The sequence below is a fragment of the Lissotriton vulgaris genome, chromosome 1_1 (assembly GCF_964263255.1).
Source record: "Lissotriton vulgaris chromosome 1_1, aLisVul1.2, whole genome shotgun sequence".
Classification (NCBI taxonomy): Eukaryota; Metazoa; Chordata; class Amphibia; order Caudata; family Salamandridae; genus Lissotriton; species Lissotriton vulgaris.
The window spans coordinates 2,024,171,285-2,024,190,557 of NC_141685.1; the positions used below are offsets into that span (position 1 = coordinate 2,024,171,285).

The 19,273-nt window shown below is 40.8% G+C and overlaps 1 protein-coding gene across 5 annotated transcripts in view; it reads left to right on the top strand.

Annotated features, from left to right (window-relative positions):
* The window catches only part of ITPR2 (inositol 1,4,5-trisphosphate receptor type 2), a 1,555,333-nt gene that overhangs the window by 1,409,932 nt on the left and 126,128 nt on the right, over positions 1-19,273 (top strand). For all 5 annotated transcript variants that reach the window (XM_086920227.1, XM_086920242.1, XM_086920233.1 and 2 more), the window contains 3 exons: positions 8,579-8,709; positions 11,284-11,449; positions 18,037-18,197. In XM_086920227.1, coding sequence (XP_086776353.1) covers positions 8,579-8,709; positions 11,284-11,449; positions 18,037-18,197 — 458 coding nt within the window. The remainder of the gene's footprint in view (positions 1-8,578; positions 8,710-11,283; positions 11,450-18,036; positions 18,198-19,273) is intronic.

Consider the following 19,273-nt stretch of genomic DNA (forward strand, 5'->3'; position numbering starts at 1 on the left):
TTAAGAGCATATGGATGCTACTTACCAAGCCGGATGACTCATCCTGGGGCAGATTGCTGGGAGAAATGGTGAGAGTAGAAGGGGGAAGCGAGGCCTTTATGTACAAATTTGGATCTCCGAGATTCTTCAAGCCGGTTCGTTTGAAGGTATTAAAAACAGCCCTAGAGACATGGTACAGGGTAAGGGTAAGCAGTGGGATTGGGTACTACTCAGAGTTGGCTCCAGTATGGGATTCACCTGGTACCCTGGACTGCCTGAATGATGCCTTGGCAATACCAATAAAAAGGGCAGGGGTCACGATCTGGAAAGAGTTAATGGATGAGGAAGGGGTACACCCATGGGAGTTCTTGAGGGCAAAGGTAGGGACAGATCTATCAAGATTTAAATATCTTCAAATAGTGTCTTGGCATACAGCAGAACGTGAGGAAATGAAAGGTAATGAGGAAATGGAAAGGTTAAGTTCAATCCATCATACCAATTAAAAAAAGAAATCTCGGTATGGTAGCAACATTTACTAAAGGCTGAAGATAATGGGATAGCCTCGGCAGAGGGGGTTTGGAATAATTCCTCCATGGCACCGCAGGCTGAGGGCATGCTCGAACCATCTCTGAAGACGTTATACAAATATGTAAAGCCTGCTTGTCTGAAAAGGAATCATTTCTTTGTGGTTAATAGGCTCTACTATACTCCTTAAAAAATCGCGAAATTTGCCCCCATACCACCACCAAAATGCCCGAGATGTCAGGTATTGTTGGCAGATGACATCCACATGTTTTCATAATGTAAAGAGCTGGAACCTTTCTGGAAAAATGTGGGGCACACATTGTTGGGAGTTTTTAAGACCAGGGTCGAAGTTAATCCCTCTTTGATTATATTTGGAGATGACGGTCTATTCTATCAGACTGCCACATGGCAGGAAAAAGGGCTCCTATTGTACATGATCCTACTGGCAAGGAGGGAAATATGTAGGAGATGGAAAGATCCCCTCCCCCCGAGAAGTGAGGACTGGTTAAAATCATCTTTTATCATGGCTCGGCTGGAATATTAGAGGGCAGAGGATAAGCCATGTAACATCTGGCACCCTCTAATGAGGTGGGGAAGAAATCTAAGAATGATCCAGTCGCTCCAATGATTACACCATGTCCCCGTTACTAAAGGGGAAAAGGTCAGGCGACCCAAGCGAATTGTGGTCAGCCAAGCGGCCCACAGGAAGAGATTATGGCTGTAAAAGTTCCACAAAGACTTGAAACGGTAAGATGAGGAGTAAAAAAATTTTTTTTTTTAAAAATAGTAGTTCTTAACCTGTGATCTGGGGTTCCCAGGGGGTCTGCAGTCTGCTCAGGGGGTCTATGACTGCTTCGAAAATTTAATAATATTAACAGGTTAATAACGTGTACATAAAAAAAGAAGCAATATGTACAATTGAAACTTTTAAAACATTTTGTAAATGTGAAGGGATTTGAAATTGGAGACTAAAAATTAAATAGTGTCCTCAGATTGCCTCATTGGAGCAGATCAAATGCATTAAACAAAACATAGTATGGACAAGGAGTGGCTTCAATTGAATTTAAAAACACTACAACCTTCCTATAAATTGTTTTATATATATATTTGCTTGTTAAATAAAGTATCTCGTCATTTGTGTATTTGTTTGATGAATGCTTGTTTCTGTAGTTTTTGTGAATTAATTTGTAGTTCAAAGGATCGAAAATGCTTAAACCGGGGTCCCGGGATTCCAGTTATGACTTAGTGGGAGTTCCTGAATTCCAATAATGATTCCGTTTATTTTGTGGGTTTTGTATAGCGCCTGAATCACCCCCGGAGGAGTATCTCTGCTCTTTGGATGGAGCTACTGTGCGGACTGACGGAAAAATAAAAAACAAGGTGGTTTTAAGCAGTTTCCAGTTGGGGTCCCCAGTTTTCAGTAATGATTAAGTGTGAGTGATTAGAAGTCAAAAGGGTAAGAACTTTATCAACAAAAGGAGAGAGGGGGGACCCTGGAGCTATTAAGGTCCAGTGTCCATGCTCCTATATCAATATCAAAACAAAAAAGGGACACTGTTACTCAGAGTCTGGTGCAAATAGTCACCTGAAACGCACAGGTGCAAATAGTCACCTGTATATTAAAAATAGAGTTGCAAGAAGGAAGGGAGAAAAGGAAAGTAGTACCCTAGGCACACAGGACCCACCCAAGGAAAAAACATATTTCGTCCTCTGTTGCCCTCACACACCCCTGGGGGTGTCATGCTTCATCATCGGGCGTTTGCTCCTCGTAGGGCCGGCGCTGCAATTCCCTACGGGCCCCCGAAGGGTCTCTTTATCGGAGATCTTTTTAGGACAGCCGGATGGTACATGTGGGTGTGTGGGGTGGGGGTCCAATGAGGGTAACCAAGTGGGTGCAAAGTGAAAATTTAGGTTGAAAAGGGGTAAATATGCAGCAGATGTTTAATATATATACCCTTAGCAGATTTAACTGCCAAATAAAATCTTGTTCCTGTAGGTGTATTAACCCCAGGAATCAAGAAGGTCATGGGTCGACATGTTTCGCGCCTCCGTCGCCTTAGGGGTCGTTTGCGCTTCATCAGGACCAGTATTATTTGTGTGCACGTGAATTAAATTAAAATACCCTCTAAATTCAACAGGGCGGGCGGTGAGGTTGAAAACCCGTAGTCTGGCTATAGCTTCATTGTATATACCGCTCCTGTTCAATACCTGGGAAGAGAAAACATAGTAAGACAAAGATATATGCACATCAGTAACAACTTGATGTCATAAAATGTGCCACCAATGTGTGCACATCGTTTTCACATAAAAACAACGAAACTGGCTCATTAGACGGTATGTAACTGTTACCACGGATTTTTTAGCACGCAGTACCGTTACCACGGATCCATTACCACGCAGGATCCATTACCACGGATACCTTTACCACACATTTTTTTACAACGCAGGTACTATTACAACGCATACCATTGCATCGTAAGTTTAGGTAAGTTTAAAGGTAAGTATTGGGGTATTGGGTTTGGGTTTTGGGGTATAGGGGTATTTTTAGGTTTCAGGGCTAGGTTTGGGTTTTGGGGTACAGGGGTATTTTTAGGTTTTAGGGCTGGGTTTGGGTTTTGGGGTACAGGGGTATTTTTAGGTTTTAGGGCTGGGTTTGGGTTTTGGGGTACAGGGGTATTTTTAGGTTTTAGGATTGGGTTTGGGTTTTGGGGTACAGGGGTATTTTTAGGTTTTAGGGCTGGGTTTGGGTTTTGGGGTACAGGGGTATTTTTAGGTTTTAGGGCTGGGTTTGGGTTTTGAGGTACAGGGGTATTTTTAGGTTTTAGGGCTGGGTTTAGGTTTTGGGGTACAGGGGTATTTTTAGGTTTTAGGGTTGGGTTTGGGTTTTGGGGTACAGGGGTATTTTTAGGTTTTAGGGTTGGGTTTGGGTTTTGGGGTACAGGGGTATTTTTAGGTTTTAGGGCTGGGTTTGGGTTTTGGGGTACAGGGGTATTTTTAGGTTTTAGGGCTGGGTTTGGGTTTTGGGGTACAGGGGTATTTTTAGGTTTTAGGGTTGGGTTTGGGTTTTGGGGTATTTTATTTATTTTATTTATTTTTAGAGTTTTCTATAGCGCGAACTTGAACCGATTAGGTTATCAGAGCGCTTTACATAGCACCAGTTCCGTTACAAGTTATCACAGCAGTTTACATAGAATCAGTTACGTTGCACATTTCAGGATCTTGAACCGATTAGGTTATCAAAGCGCTTTACATAGGACAGCCTTCGATGTCCAGTGCCCTCCTCCGCCGTGTAGCGGGGGACCTCTTCCAGCCCTCCGAAGTCGTCGAGCTGTCGGGACTAGGCTCCTGGAATTTCAGCTGCCCCTTTACAACTAATTTGTTTGAGGTCATGCAAACACTAGTGATAAGGGTCAATTACGTACACATAGGAAGGGATATGACTGGCCAAACTCTAGAAGACGTATGGGGTGGTATATGGTGTAAGGACTTCAGCGAATACCAAAGCTTAACATTATTGCAATCGGTCAAAGGTCTACTGCATACACTAATGATTAGAGTCATCTCTACACACATAGGGAGGGGATATGACTGGATAAACTCCAAGAGTCACATAGGCATGGTATATGGTGCTAGGTCTAAAGCAGATACCATTAACTAGAGTCACTACACAAGACAAAGCAGAGTTCCATAAGTGTGGATGCAGCCACAGCACAAAGGGAGGGTGGGAGGGATGCAAGGGCATGGAGAGAAGGGGAAGCACAACAGGGAGGAAACATTTGAGGGTCATCCCCAGTGAGAAGGGCTGAGGCGTAGGTTTTAGGTTTGGGTTTTGGGGTACAGGGGTATTTTTAGGTTTTAGGGCTGGGTATGGGTTTTGGGGTACAGGGGTATATTTAATATATATTTTAAAAAATTACAATTAAAAATAATTGTATTAATATAATTATTTCATGATTAAATAATGAATAATTAAATTAAATATTTTAAAAATAATTATTTATAATATAATAATGAATAATTAAATTAAATATTACCAAAATATATTTTTTTAAAATATATATACTTACCTATACTTACGTTGTAATGGTATGCGTTGTAATAGTATGTGCGTTGTAGTGTATTGCGTTGTAAGGGTATCCGTTGTAACATGACCTGCGTTGTAAAAAATCCGTGGTAATGGTATGCGTGCTAAAAGTACGCATGGTAACGTCATATATCCTCATGAGACACTTAAAGCACCGAAGGTTACTCAGTAGGGAACCCCCCTGAAGAGAAATCACTATCAAAATCTCTAGGGAACCCCTCAGTGACGAAAACTACATCTGCTCGTCAATCGCATGCGTGGTACAAGCAGTTGCCCCAAATGTATTATGAACATGACTAAAAGTCTCAGTAACTGGCGTCAATAAATGCAAAAGAGGGCACCATAAGCAATGGGTGCCGACAAACTTATTAATCCTCCAAAGTGCTCACCTCGCTTATTGAGCGATGTCTTCTCTGGCAACAACATTCGGCGCCTGCACAGTACCGGGCTTAGAATCACTAGACAAGTGAATAGAAATAGAGATATATGCAGCCATGAGTCAGACTTTGACCCCAACTCAGAAGTTATGAAGTAGAGATGTACAGATACCTTCTGCGGAAATTAAATCTAGCCTTACGTTTGTCCCGGGGTGCTGCCTCCTGTGCACCTACCCAGTCCGAATGTCAGCCAATAGTGAACCAAACTAGGCAAGGGCGTTTGTGCTCATCAAATACTTAGGGAATGCACCTGGAAGAAAACCCTTTCCGGGAAGTCCTATGGTAATCAGATGGTGAGCGCATGCGCGGCAGCGCCTGTTCGATGCGCATGGGCATGTATCCGGGTAACTAATCCCTAGTGCATGCGTAATCGATCAATGCAAATCATGATGCCTATATTGCCAGGTAACAAGCTTATTAAAATGTTACTAGACATGGCCGCATACTTAATTATTCGGCAATTCATCTATAAACCCATACGCGCTACACATATTGATTCTTTTGTGCACGTGTGAATGCAATTCATACCTTACTGACCCTGGACAAAGACCCACTATGTACATAGTGTCTGTATGCATTGCAACCATCTGTAATGTAGGTGGCTATACATTAACATCTTCTAAATCTAAACCGAATTTTATAAATGGGAGAAAGAGGGGGAGAAAAAGTGGAATATCACTGGGACAGCCACTTAAGCAACCCACAGGCCTCCTCCCTCCTAACAAAAAAGTTTTTTTATAAAAGGGGAGTTGGTGTAAAATGTCGGAGTACCACAACACTAGTGGGCCGTGTTGGAATACAAAACCAGTGCCAACCAATTTTAATATAGTATCTCATGTGCCAGTTCAAAGATAAAGAAAAGATTGAAAAACATATATGGGTCCTCGGCTAAACCGCCGTGCACAGTACTTTATCAACAAAAGGAGAGAGGGGGGACCCTGGAGCTATTAAGGTCTATGAAATCTAAGAATGATCCAGTTGCTCCAATGATTACACCATGTCCCCGTTACTAAAGGGGAAAAGGTCAGGCGACCCAAGCGAATTGTGGTCAGCCAAGCGGCCCACAGGAAGCGATTATGGCTGTAAAAGTTCCACAAAGACTTGAAACGGTAAGATGAGGAGTAAAAAGAATTTAAAAAAAAAAGTAGTTCTTAACCTGTGATCTGGGGTTCCCAGGGGGTCTGCAGTCTGCTCAGGGGGTCTATGACTGCTTCGAAAATGTAATAATATTAACAGGTTAATAACGTGTACATAAAAAAAGAAGCAATATGTACAATTGAAACTTTTAAACATTTTGTAAATGTGAAGGGATTTGAAATTGGAGACTAAAAATGAAATAGTGTCCTCAGATTGCCTCATTGGAGCAGATCAAATGCATTAAACAAAACATAGTATGAACAAGGAGTGGCTTCAATTGAATTTAAAAACGCTACAACCTTCCTATAAATTGTTTTATATATATATTTGCTTGTTAAATAAAGTATCTCGTCATTTGTGTATTTGTTTGATGAATGCTTGTTTCTGTAGTTTTTGTGAATTAATTTGTAGTTCAAAGGATCGAAAATGCTTAAACCGGGGTCCCGGGATTCCAGTTATGACTTAGTGGGAGTTCCTGAATTCCAATAATGATTCCGTTTATTTTGTGGGTTTTGTATAGCGCCTGAATCACCCCCGGAGGGGTATCTCTGCTCTTTGGATGGAGCTACTGTGCGGACTGACGGAAAAATAAAAAACAAGGTGGTCTTAAGCAGTTTCCAGTTGGGGTCCCCAGTTTTCAGTAATGATTAAGTGTGAGTGATTAGAAGTCAAAAGCGTAAGAACCACAGGCCTAGGTTGAGACTATACATTCCAGAGATTGTATGGGTCATGGAATGTTTGAGATCCCCCTTGCAAACTTTGAACACAATTACAAATATAAACATTAACAAGATGTGTAGACAATATAATAAAGCAAATGGAATTGAAGAAATTGTCTTCACATGGATTATCTTAAATACAGCTGGTAACAAAACAGCTGCTAATGTTCCCCTAATATAGTGAATATTTGGACAGATTGTGTAATTGTTGTTAAAACATAGGTCCATGCAAATATTTTAAAATATCAAGTGATTGCATAATACCCTAAAAGAAGTACAAGGCATAGAGTGATTCACAGCCTAACCTAGGAAAATGATGAATGGTCAAGTGAAATCTCGTCTGCTAAATGCATCCCCATCCTGTCGAAGCTTTCTTGGGACTAGAGAAAGTGAATGCTTGGAGTCAAGCTTACCTTCAGTACATGTATAATTTTACTCCCTTTGTTCAGATTTATCCTCCACGTTTGTTCCTACATCAAAAGGACAAGGCATTCAAAGGCTTATTTCATGTCAGCACGAACATTGTTGCAGTTTTAGGCACAATAGGACACGAGGTGCAGGAGATTTGATTCAGGGAATTGTGATTAGTAAGGGAGTAAAAACAAGGCTCCATGAAAAAGGTGGTTCAGATGTCTAAAAGACCAAATACCAATACCTTAAAGCTGCCCTTCTGGTCCCCTTGTGGCTGCTGCCTTATCTTACCCTGTGTATCTCTTCTTGTCCTGCCCACTCCTGTCCTTCCCCCGCTTTCTTTCTGCCCACCAGTTCCGGAACCCTTGCCTTATGCTACAATCTTGTCTTGTGGTTCTGCCATTTGGGGACTCAGTGCCCCGCTTGACTCAGTGATTTCATCATGGTGCAGTATTACAGGGTGCAGTGAGACCAGGTGAAAGGTGGTCGCAATAGCATCTTATTCCTTCCTGATTCTTCTCCGTCTAAGGACTCCACTTGATGAGCCTCCTACGGTCAGGGTGGGCTTCCAATAATGTCTGTCTGCTTGGTTCAGCACTTCAGGCCCTTTCACATCTCTGCACCCTGGGCTTTACTGGTAAAAGTCTTCTGAAGAGATCTGGATTTCTTCTTTGTCTCTCTTCAGTGATCCTCTCTTAGTCTCTCACTCTCCCTCTTCCTGTTGCAGATCCTCTGGCAACTTTCTCGGCAATCCCTCCTTTCTCGCCAGATGAGCTGTTCAGTAGATGCCACCTGAATAAGGGCGTAAGCAGTATATCCCAGGGTATGTTACCCTCCCTGCTGCCAGTTCACATGTTCGAGTGATTTGTTCCCACCCCCTCTTTGAGATGACCAACAGTAATCCAATGCTTGGCTTGGGACACAATTAATCCATTCCTTGACATGTCTATTGTCATTCTCACTGATTCACTGGGACTCACTCCATGAACAAGGATTACAATATAACCTATAAAACTAACCAAGCGCTTCAGCGTAGTAATTGTAACTTCATCTGAGGCGAGGGTTGAACATAATGATATTATCCCCATAATATCTTTTTCCCTTTGTTTTAATACGATTATCTGTGTTTCTTGAATAGCTTAAGCATGAGCTAACCACTAGATATTTAAGGTGGACGGAATTCGTTTTATGTAACAGTTTGGTGATCTTTTAATTGCAGTATTCTGTTTCATCAGAGTTTATTGTATTGTGTTGCTTTATTCTAACTGCCAGTACTTTGCTTGCAGTGGATGAAGAGGATGAGGATGGAATTGAAAGAACCTGTGATACACTCCTAATGTGCATTGTTACAGTATTAAACCAAGGACTGCGCAATGGGGGTGGCGTAGGAGATGTTCTCAGAAAACCTTCGAAAAATGTAAGTATATCATTAAAGGTATGCGTCTTATTCTTTGTGTACTTATGTGTATAAAACAGTAAATGGGTATAAATGTCACAAGCATGGGGCATCAACCACGTTCAGAGAACCAGCTAGTGACCAAGTTTAACAGGTCTGCAACTTAGTCCATGCTCACAGATCTAATGTTCCCTTGCCATGTATGTGCTGCACCAATTCTGAGACTGGGTAATGTTAAAGAATTTATGAAGGATAAAAGCTAGGTAATAGCGCCACTGTCATTTTAGGGATTTAACACTTTGGTGCTGTAGTCCCATTAACTAAACAAAGGGCCTATTAGTCAGCATTCCATTGTGCTAACATACCCCTGCTTGTGAAAGTGCCTGACATAATAGAAGAATGCTAGTCTATCCTCCTTAGTGCTTGAGGTTGAGAGGTAAGTATCTTTGTTTGCTTATTAATGTTTCTACTAGATTCCTCTTGGAAAATACTGAACTAGTTCTACTCATTTGCCTAATAAATTTGTGAAAAAATGTAGACTGGACAGGTTAAGCCAACTATCAGTTACAATTATAAGCTCGAGATCTAGGCTTTTTGTTGATACCAATTTTATCATACGTTGAACGGATCTTACTTCAGCACTTTTCGGTCACCACTCAGTCCAGCATCTTCACTCAAAGTAGCAGTCTGATGAGATGTTGGTAACTGTTCTTGCTGCAAGATTACTAATGGGGCATGGACATTCAAGGTGATATTTTCTGATTGAGTGAAAAAGTGTGGGGTGCAACCTTAATCAATCAGACATTTGGAGAGTGCGCTAATCACCCGTGAGGGTCTCAAGGCGCTAAGGGGAGGGCAGGAGCAGTTTACAGGTGCTATGCAGAACTAATGTACATGTCGGCTACATAACAGATATTTCTTACACCTGTCTACACAAGCCTTCAGTCAGACATGAGTTTCACCTACCACGAGGACAATGGAAAAATATATGCATACAAGTACCAGTACTTGACTTACAGATCCTCTACTATTTTTGGATTATTTTTATTTCTTGCATTGCTCAATTAAAAGTACACATCGTCAAACTTCAGACAGGTAATACTGAATGCTATATCTGAAATCCTGGCAAAGAAATTAAAACTCTTCTGTTTGACACTATGAAACAATTCTTAGCAAACCTTCCCTTGGATTATTTTCATCATAATGCCTATTGTATCCATTCCTTCCTAGATTCATGTCCATTCCCTTCCTTTTATCTTTCCTTGTGTATCTTACTCTCTACTTTATTTCAAGAGCATTACTGTTTTCTTTAATGTTACAAGTTATGTAATATACTAATTTTAGATTTCTCATTTTGTTAATTTGATTCTACAATTTATCTTTACAATTACCACTCAAAATTATTTAATGGAGATTAATTTAAGGAAAATATATATACTTCTCCAACTTGCTGCATCAAGTGGGACAAGAAAGACAAATTATAGCAAGTGCAATCATGCAATCATGAATATGTAGTGTAGGAGCTCTCTGTGAAAAGCATTGGAAAAGCAAGTAACTCTCCCCTCTGACACCTGTTGGCTTTACAGATGCTTCTTTAACCCTACTGCCATCCAGTGTGTACCCATGAAGATACACCAGCCATCTTGGAAATAATTTTTTCAAAGCAAAATAAAATTCATTTTAAGATTGCGGCCACACATGTTCAGTGGCCATCTTGGAATGTTTTTTCTTTTCTTTTAAGAAAAGTCTTTTCAAGGTGGCTGCCATGTCTACACACACCTACATTGAGGCAGTCTGATGATTTTTATTGTAGCAAAAAAAATAATTCCCAACCATTATTAAATCATTTAAAATTCTTTTGAAGATGACCACCAGCAGGTACTGTGGCAGTGGACGTGTAATGGGTTTGGATGTAGCAAGCGAGTGTTAGAGGGGCTAATATTTAAGAAAAAGAGCAGCAGTCACTAAGCAGGGATAGGAAGCAAGGAGAGCAAATAGATGCTCATACAATGCAGTACAAGTTCCTGACTTCTGCAGTGTAAGGGTATAAAACCATCCAATCAAAAATCAGTGAAACCAAAATGTGTGGGGCAAATGCATGAATAGGGGGTAAAGGCAATCAAATCCGGGGAAAGGGGTGAAACCAACACACATTCTATAAGTCTATATTGGATATAAGTGTTTCCTTTGTGATCAGACCGACAGCTAGAGCTGTGGTTTGCAGCCGAGAGCTAATAAAATGTATGTAAATATAAAGGAGGAAATGATTTGAGGTTGTATCTTGTTAACAAAAAAAAAGTAGAAAACTATAAATCTATACCAATAAAAAAATATAGTGTTCAATTGTTTCACTCTTGTAAATGTAATCTTGAAAAGTGGAGAAATGTTTTAGTCCTCATTCTAGTGTAATTTTATGCAAAATAGATTGACTGTATTTTAAAGAGTGTGCTCTTCTAGGAGTATCTTTTGTTCTCATATGTTGTCTATAAGATAAACCAATTCGGGAATTTACTTCATGCTAGCCCATGATTTAACATCTAGTTGTCATTTACCTCGCTTATTTTATTTGCTCAAATTCCATTACTTTTGTTTTAGGAGCCATTGTTTGCTGCTCGTGTTGTATATGATCTCCTCTTTTATTTTATTGTCATCATCATTGTGCTGAATCTCATTTTTGGAGTCATCATTGATACCTTTGCTGATCTGAGAAGTGAAAAACAGAAAAAAGAAGAAGTTTTAAAGACAACTTGTTTTATCTGTGGTATGTACAACTACTATATGTGATGGTTCTATATGAATTAAACATTTAAAACAGTATTGATGCAATGGAAGTTATTCACACAATTTCAACCTAGGAGATAGTTCTTTCCTTCCCTCAAGGGAAATTATTGGCAAGTAGCCAGGTCAACAGATAGTTTTAAGTTATTTGTGCTTTGATAACATGTTTCAATTAAGTGCTTGTGTCGGAGTCACACTGCTGCCTTGGCAGCCGTCTAGCAGTGTGCTTCCTCCTATTGCCAGAATCAGTCTGTAGCTATTAAGGGGACTGATAATAAAAGTATTTCTTCCTAATATTCTGTTGCTAGTAGAGAGGTTAAAAATCTAACATTATTGTTCTACTACATACTTAATTGTTAGTTTCACTACACTATATCTACAGTCTGGGAACATCATCAATTCACAGCAGCAGGACCCACATCATCAACACCTCCATCATGTCCACCACTTGCCCAGATGAATGGAAAGTTGCAGAAATCAACACCCTCCTCGAGAAGCCAACAGCTGACTTGATTCAACTGAGCAACCTCTGACCCATTTTACTCCTCCTCTAACCAGCCACAGTGCTTGAGACGGCCATCAACAAGCAACTTACATCCCACCTCGAACTTCACCATCTTCTAGACATCTTATCAGGTTTCAGAAGGAACCAAAGCACTGAAATAGCCCTCATTTTTTTCACCGATGACGTTCAAATCATCTTGGATTGAGGAGGAGCAGTGGCCCTCTTCCTGCACAACCTCACGGCGGCCTTCAACACTGTCTTTCATTACACCCTCATCAGAAAACTCCAGGAGATTGGCATACAAAGGTCCACTCTTAAATGGATCTGTTCCTTCTTCACAGGAAGAACCCAACCTATCCCTCAGCCCCACCCTTTTCAACATATACATGACACCACTTGCCAATATCCTCTGATTACAAGACATCACAGTCCTCTCCTATGCCGATGACACCCAACTCACCCTCTCCCTAATGGACAAGACAACCACCACCAGAAAGAACTTCACCAACTACTCGACCATGGCAGCAGACTGGATGCGAACCAACGGCCTAGAGCTCCTCTATGACAAGACAGAAGCACTGGTCTTCGCAACAAGACCTTCCCACCTGCTTGCTATCGGAGCGAGGACCTACACTTACAGACGATGCACAAAATCTATGGATCCAGACGGCAAGCTCAATTTCATGGCTCAAGTTAACACAGTGTGCACCTCCTGCTTCCCCATCCTACGCATGCTGAGAAAAATCTCCAAATCGTTACCTCAGAACACCAGACAAACTTTCACGCAAGCACTCCCCAGCAGGCTGGACTAGGGAAACATTCTCTACGTCAGAATCGCCAAACAACACCCACACACACTCCAGACAATACAGAACACTGCTGCATGACTCATACTCTCCCTCCCACGCCGCACCCACATCACATCGCACCTCAGGAAACTTCACTGGCTTCCTATTCAGAAGCGCAGCCAAATTCAAAGTTTTCCCGCACACATAAAAAGCCCCACACAACACAGAACCAGAATACCTGAACAGCCACACACACTCTCACCAACGCACCAGACGCCTCACTCTATGTCGCACAACTACCCCCATGCACAAAAGCAAAACTGGAGGATGCTCATTCTCCTACATCACACCCAAGACATGGAACGACCTTCCTCAGCGCATCAGAGCCTCCTCCTCACTTCCTGTGTTCCACTCTTCATATAAGCACCTTGGACACCACATACCTGCCAAAGTGCCTAGATACCCTCTCAGGTGATTAGTGCACTATACAATCAATATAACATGACATCCATAACAAAGCTTCTGGATGACAGATAAGAATAAGCTGGTAGCAAACTATTGTGCAGATTTTTCCTCTAGTAGTTAATGTCACTGGTTTAAAGCCACACACAGGCCTTGCCTTGTTAGTTCTTCTGCCTGTTTTTACAAAGAAATGCTTATCTCCATGGTTATGGTTAACTGCTTGTCTGTGTGGATTCTGGCGTACCCTCCTCTCTTACAGCATTCTTAGTAGGAGATGCTTTCTTGCCTGCTTGATCTTGATATTCGAGATATATACCGAATTACAACTAAAATGTAGGATGCTACATTATACTAAGGTTAATGGACAATTGTAATTTTCAGTTCTGCACAATTTTCCAAGCCCAATTTTACCTTCAATTTTATCCTTACCCAGACATTCCTTTTTTTAAATTTTTTTTTTATTGAGCAGAGCATAGATAAGGTATAATATATATATGAACAGTTTGAACAATGGAAATGAATACAAAATAATTAAAAGCTTCTTCTATTAAAAGCTGATTAAAAGGGAGGATTCTGAATACTTAAAAACCGTAAGCAGTCAGTTAATAAAACTTCATATATACATTTTCAAATACAAGCAATGTGCATCATCCGCAAAATTCGGTCATAAAGTGCAAATGCAATACAGTACAATCCAACCTGAAATAAAGTGCTAGTGCTTCAAAAACTCCTATAAGTGCAAATGCCGCAGAGAAAAAGTGCGCTTGTGCCTTATTAATAAACCTTATCAACACTTCGAGACTGCTTAAGCATAATATAGGCCTTTTATCAGTATTCAATCTAATTACTTACTTAACCCCCCTTATTTCCTGCAAATTCTCAAAATATTTCCAAATCATACCGAATCTCCTTACTGCTCCCACTCTACTAGCATAAGCTTTTTTCAAAATTCCATGACCTCCTCATTTTATTAAGCCATTTCACATGGGAAGGAAGTTCCTTTGATTCCCAATTTTGGAGTATTAGGGACTGGGCAACAGCACAAGAGATAAATACAAACATTTCCTCAGCATCTTTGAGAAAACCTCTGTCATTGCATATACCAAAGAGGGCCAATTTGGCTGAAGGCATAAGTGTTTTCCCTATAGCTGCCGCAATATCTGAGAGAATGGCCTCCCAAAAGGATTCCAATTGAGGACAAGTGAAGAAAATATGAAGCCATCCACCCTGACCGTCAGCTTGGAATTTGAAGCACTTGTTCCTAACCTCCGGGAACCTTTTCTCCAGTGCCTCCTGAGTTCAATATGCTAGCCAGCGGGACAAGAAAGCCATCCTCTTAAAATTAGCGGCCCGTAATGATTTATAGCCCAACAAGCTTACGATTTCCCAATCTTTGCGTTTTAAGTTACATTGTGTTAGGCTACTTATTTTCTCTAGATGGGAATCTATCATAACTAATTGCCCTTCACAATGGAGCCTCTTGTACCAATTCCCTATGCCGCTAATTTTAGCTTCATATAGGAGAGTTACCATCTCACTCGTCGAGTCAAATAGTCCATCTATATCTCTTCTTAGAAAGTGGGCAATTTGTGAGTATGTAAAGAGGGTTGGTCGCCAGGGAGTAATTACTCTAGCTAGCACTTCTTGCCACGTGATAATTCTATTCTGAACAACGAAGTGCCTTAACTCCCGAAATCCCAAATTCTCCCACATTATTATATGGCTATTTCTAATTTGAAGGCCCAGACTAAAGCATTCTCGTAGACTTAAAAACTGGGAAGCTGAGGAGCTAGGATTTTTCTTAAAAAAAGACTGCAATCTAGATAAATATTCTTTCAAAGTCTTATATCTTGTCCTCTTTGGAAACTTTGCAATCTTTAAAAATACCTGTATTTGAGAATCAGACTCATGTATCATTTTTTCTAAGAAGAAGCTGTCTCGATTATTTTTTGAACCTATCAGACCTGCCACTATATCAAGAAAGGCTGCCTCATAATGATGTTAAATGTGGCAGAGCCAGTCCCCCTGTTCAACTGGGAGTTGGATCACAGACAACTTAACCCTCGGGGCTTTCCCCCCCTCCAAACAAAACTTCTGAACATGGTTTCCATGTCTTTAAAAAAGATAGAATTCAATTTGATTGGGACATTACAAAACAGGAATATTAACAAAGGTAAAATCGACATCTCAATCAAGAATACTCTAGCAATCAAAGTGAGAGGGACATTCCTAATAAAGAAACACTTGGCTGCCAATATGTTTAACCCCTTTGGCACTGAAGACGAGCTCAGCTCGTGATGAGGCACAGTGGAGTTGTGCTCATGATGAGCTGAGCTCGTCATAACTGCCGCGGAACGCCCACGCGGGGCTAATTCCCCTCCTGTGCGGGCGTTCCATGGGAGTGGGCGGAGTTGTGACAAGCTCCGCTCGTCATGAGCACAACTCCACTGTGCAGCATGACGAGCTGGGCTCGTCACGATCACCGCAGCGCTGCATGCGGCCCCTCTCCCCCCTGCACCGCGGGGGAATTAGCCCTGTGTGGATGGGGTTAAGATTTAGGACAATACTCACATGCAGCCATCAACATATTTTTGTATCTTCCCAGATTTGGGCGTGCTCAGAGTGCTATAATGTGACTTGATAGTATAAAAACATGCCTTCAACTTGAGCTTGTTATAGAGAACAATGGTCCCTATTTTCAGAGGAAGCATCACTTATATACAATAATCATACTCTAAATATTTAGTATGTCTTTTGTACAGCCGGACAAGAATTTATTTTGCAAATATATATAAAATTAAATTGTTAGAAACATTCAATGACAAGTGGGCACAGCCGTGACCCACGAAACGGTGAGACAACACAACGAAGCACAGAATGGCCAAAGGGCAAAGTGAAATACGTCTGTACACTCCTATTTGAAAGTTTTAACAGACTAAGATCATTTTCTTATACACCATTGCACATTACAATATTGTATAGTCATATTGCATATGGCGTTTTTTGGTGTCGACAACGTTTCGATGCCACCACTAGAAACTTGGCATCCTCCTCAGGACAACATAATATTTCATTGTTGTCTTTATGAATTTACAATTGCACTATGCCTAAATCGCATTACTGCAAATTGGATCAGAAGCGGGCGCGATAGCTCGTGGTCAAAAGGGGCGGTTAGCCCGCTGATAGGGATCGTGTTGGTTCGGGAGTCCACTTGGATAGACGAGATAGGGATTCCTTAGAAGTGCGCAATCGCACAATTTCAAGATCAGGAGCTCGATGGCTGGTCCGGCTTCAGAACTTGAGCTTGCTAGGTCACTCTCTTGCAGTTATTCTTATTCGAAAGATGTTATATTACATAGCTTTAGGGAGTGGCCTGAATATAAGACAATTGAGCACAAACGTGGCCTGGCTGTAAAACATTTATATCCCAGAGGATTTTCACTCCTATTGATACCACAGTAAAAACTTTGGGGTTCCTTTTGTAGTTGTAGTTGAAATTTCAAGAAGATAGACTTTATAAGCAGTTATACACAAAACCTCAACCCCATATTTCACCGTTATCAGTTTAGCACTCTAAGGGCCAGATGTAGGAGCCTTAATACCGGTCGGAAACGGCCGATTTCGGCCGTTTCCGACCGGTATTTGGCTTTTGAGATGTAGGGGGCATTTTATTTACAGAATCGGTATATTTACCGATTCGGTAAATATACAGAATCTGTAAAATACCGAATCGGTAAATATACCGATTCTGTAAATCAAGATGTAGGTGGCACTGTAATCAGTGCCACAAGCCCTTACCGAATCGTTATTTACCATGGAATACTATTCCATGGTAAATAACGAATTCCAGTGTACATGCACATCTGTGCATGTACACCTGTGCCATGTGGCACACAGACATGCCCTTAGGGCATGTCTGTGTGCCACATGGCACACAAGCCAGAAACAGGGGTGCAACAGGGTGTCAAAGTGACACCCTGTCACCCTTGCAAAATCGGTAATTTTACCGATTCTGTAATTACAGAATCGGTATTTGCCATTGATTCCTATGGGCTTCAAGGCCTATAGGAATCAATGGCAAATACCGATTCTGTAATTACAGAATCAGTAAATACCGAATCTTACAGATTCGGTATTTTTACCGAATATTTTACCTACATAGCAATTACCGAATAGTGAATACCGAATCTGTAAAATTCGGTATTTACCATTCGGTAAATTGCTATTACCTACATCTAGGCCTAAGCTTCCAGGGCTGGAGTCACTGTGTTACACGTAAAGTGGAATCACAACTGATATCTTATGCAGTGACTCTTCAGTTTCCTTAGTTTGGGCCTTCACACTCAAAAATTGTTAAGTATGTGAACTGACAAAATTGAAAACTCCAATTCCAAGTGAAATGTGAAAACTAGTATAGCGCCGGCCCCTCAAACCACTACAGATTTGCTTGATATGCATTTCGGTCATTCATATCCACTACTACATTGTTTTATATTGAATTCACTTTATTTCCTTACGATTCACTTATGCAACTGTACATTAATGTTGAGGAGCTAAATTGTACACTTCTCACAAGTCAAAGAACAAGTAAAAAGATATTGTTAAAACAAGCACATTAATAGAACCGCTTCTGCAACGTTTAAGCTAGAAACCAGCTAAGGTATCCAGCAAAGTGGTCTAAAAAACAGGATCACGAAAGATTAATTATAACATTGTGTTTATGGTGTGATGTATTGGAAGTTGTGCAGTTGTTCTTTGAACCTTGAGTGACAGCGTGACAGACTTAATTCATTACACCTGTCATTTCTTATATAGGACTTGAAAGAGACAAATTTGACAACAAGACTGTCTCATTTGAAGAACATATAATGTCTGAACATAGCATGTGGCATTACTTGTACTTTATAGTACTGGTCAAGGTGAAAGATCCAACTGAGTACACGGGACCTGAGAGCTATGTGGCACAAATGATTACAGTGAGTAATTTGTTATTTATGTATGTTATATTGATAAATGCATTTAGGCCATCATAAATGTTCTATAACTTCTTTTCTGCTAAACATCCATACATGTTACATGTTACGGATATATTATAGATAATCAATTTTTGTAGCAAATATCTTATTTCTGTTATTCACACTTGTAATATCGAAATTCATAATCTGCAATAGAAAGAGCTTCTTGTGTTGGTAAATGAAGTTGTACCAGAATGTGTCCCGGTTGTTTTAGAAGATGGATATTTGAGGCTGTACACATATGAAACCTTTACTAATAATTCTATACTGAGGCAAGAAACAACACACATAGACTAGAACCGTCCACATTATTGCTCAGTAAAAGGGAAGGTGCTGGTATTTTATTTTTATGTGGACCGCGTGCTTTTACAAATTGCCCTGTACTTGAATTTGAATGAATGAATGAATTTGGGTTTTATATAGCGCATGGCTGCCCGGAAGCGTCCCAGCGCTGAGATTCAGCTTCTGAGGTAACTAGTGTGCCTGCTACTGACCTTGTGTTAAATTTTGAAGGACCTTTTGTATGTTTGCGGTAGGGAATGTGGCAGTGATGGTTCTGTTGTCCTCGGATCCCAGTATTGTGATGCCACTGAGACTTTCTGTGAAGGAATTTCTTGAAGGCTCCTGCAGAGTTTGCACTACTGTCATGCACTAGATTTTGATTAGCAATGAACAAGAGACCTTCCTCTGTTTAGAGTGCCGGTCCTTAATTGTCGTCTTACAGCAGGTGTCAGAGTTGTGGGCATCCATCACCAGCCTACTAGCCTAGTTAAAGCACGTAAAACTGGAAGGCACTTTAATAAACTGGAGAAAAATACAATGAAAAAGGAGCCACGTTGAAGATATGTTTGCGACTCAGCTGCTAACGAAGTCGGAGATTCTTCAGAATGGAAAACTTACGGTACTCTGAGAGAGCCACAGCAGTAATGCCAATATCCTGACTTTTGAGTTGCCTATTGGCAGTGGATCGACACTCTGCAAGTGTTGGTGTGTTTTGGTTTAAAGCCTCTGGAAAGGAAGCTGAAGTAATGCAGGAC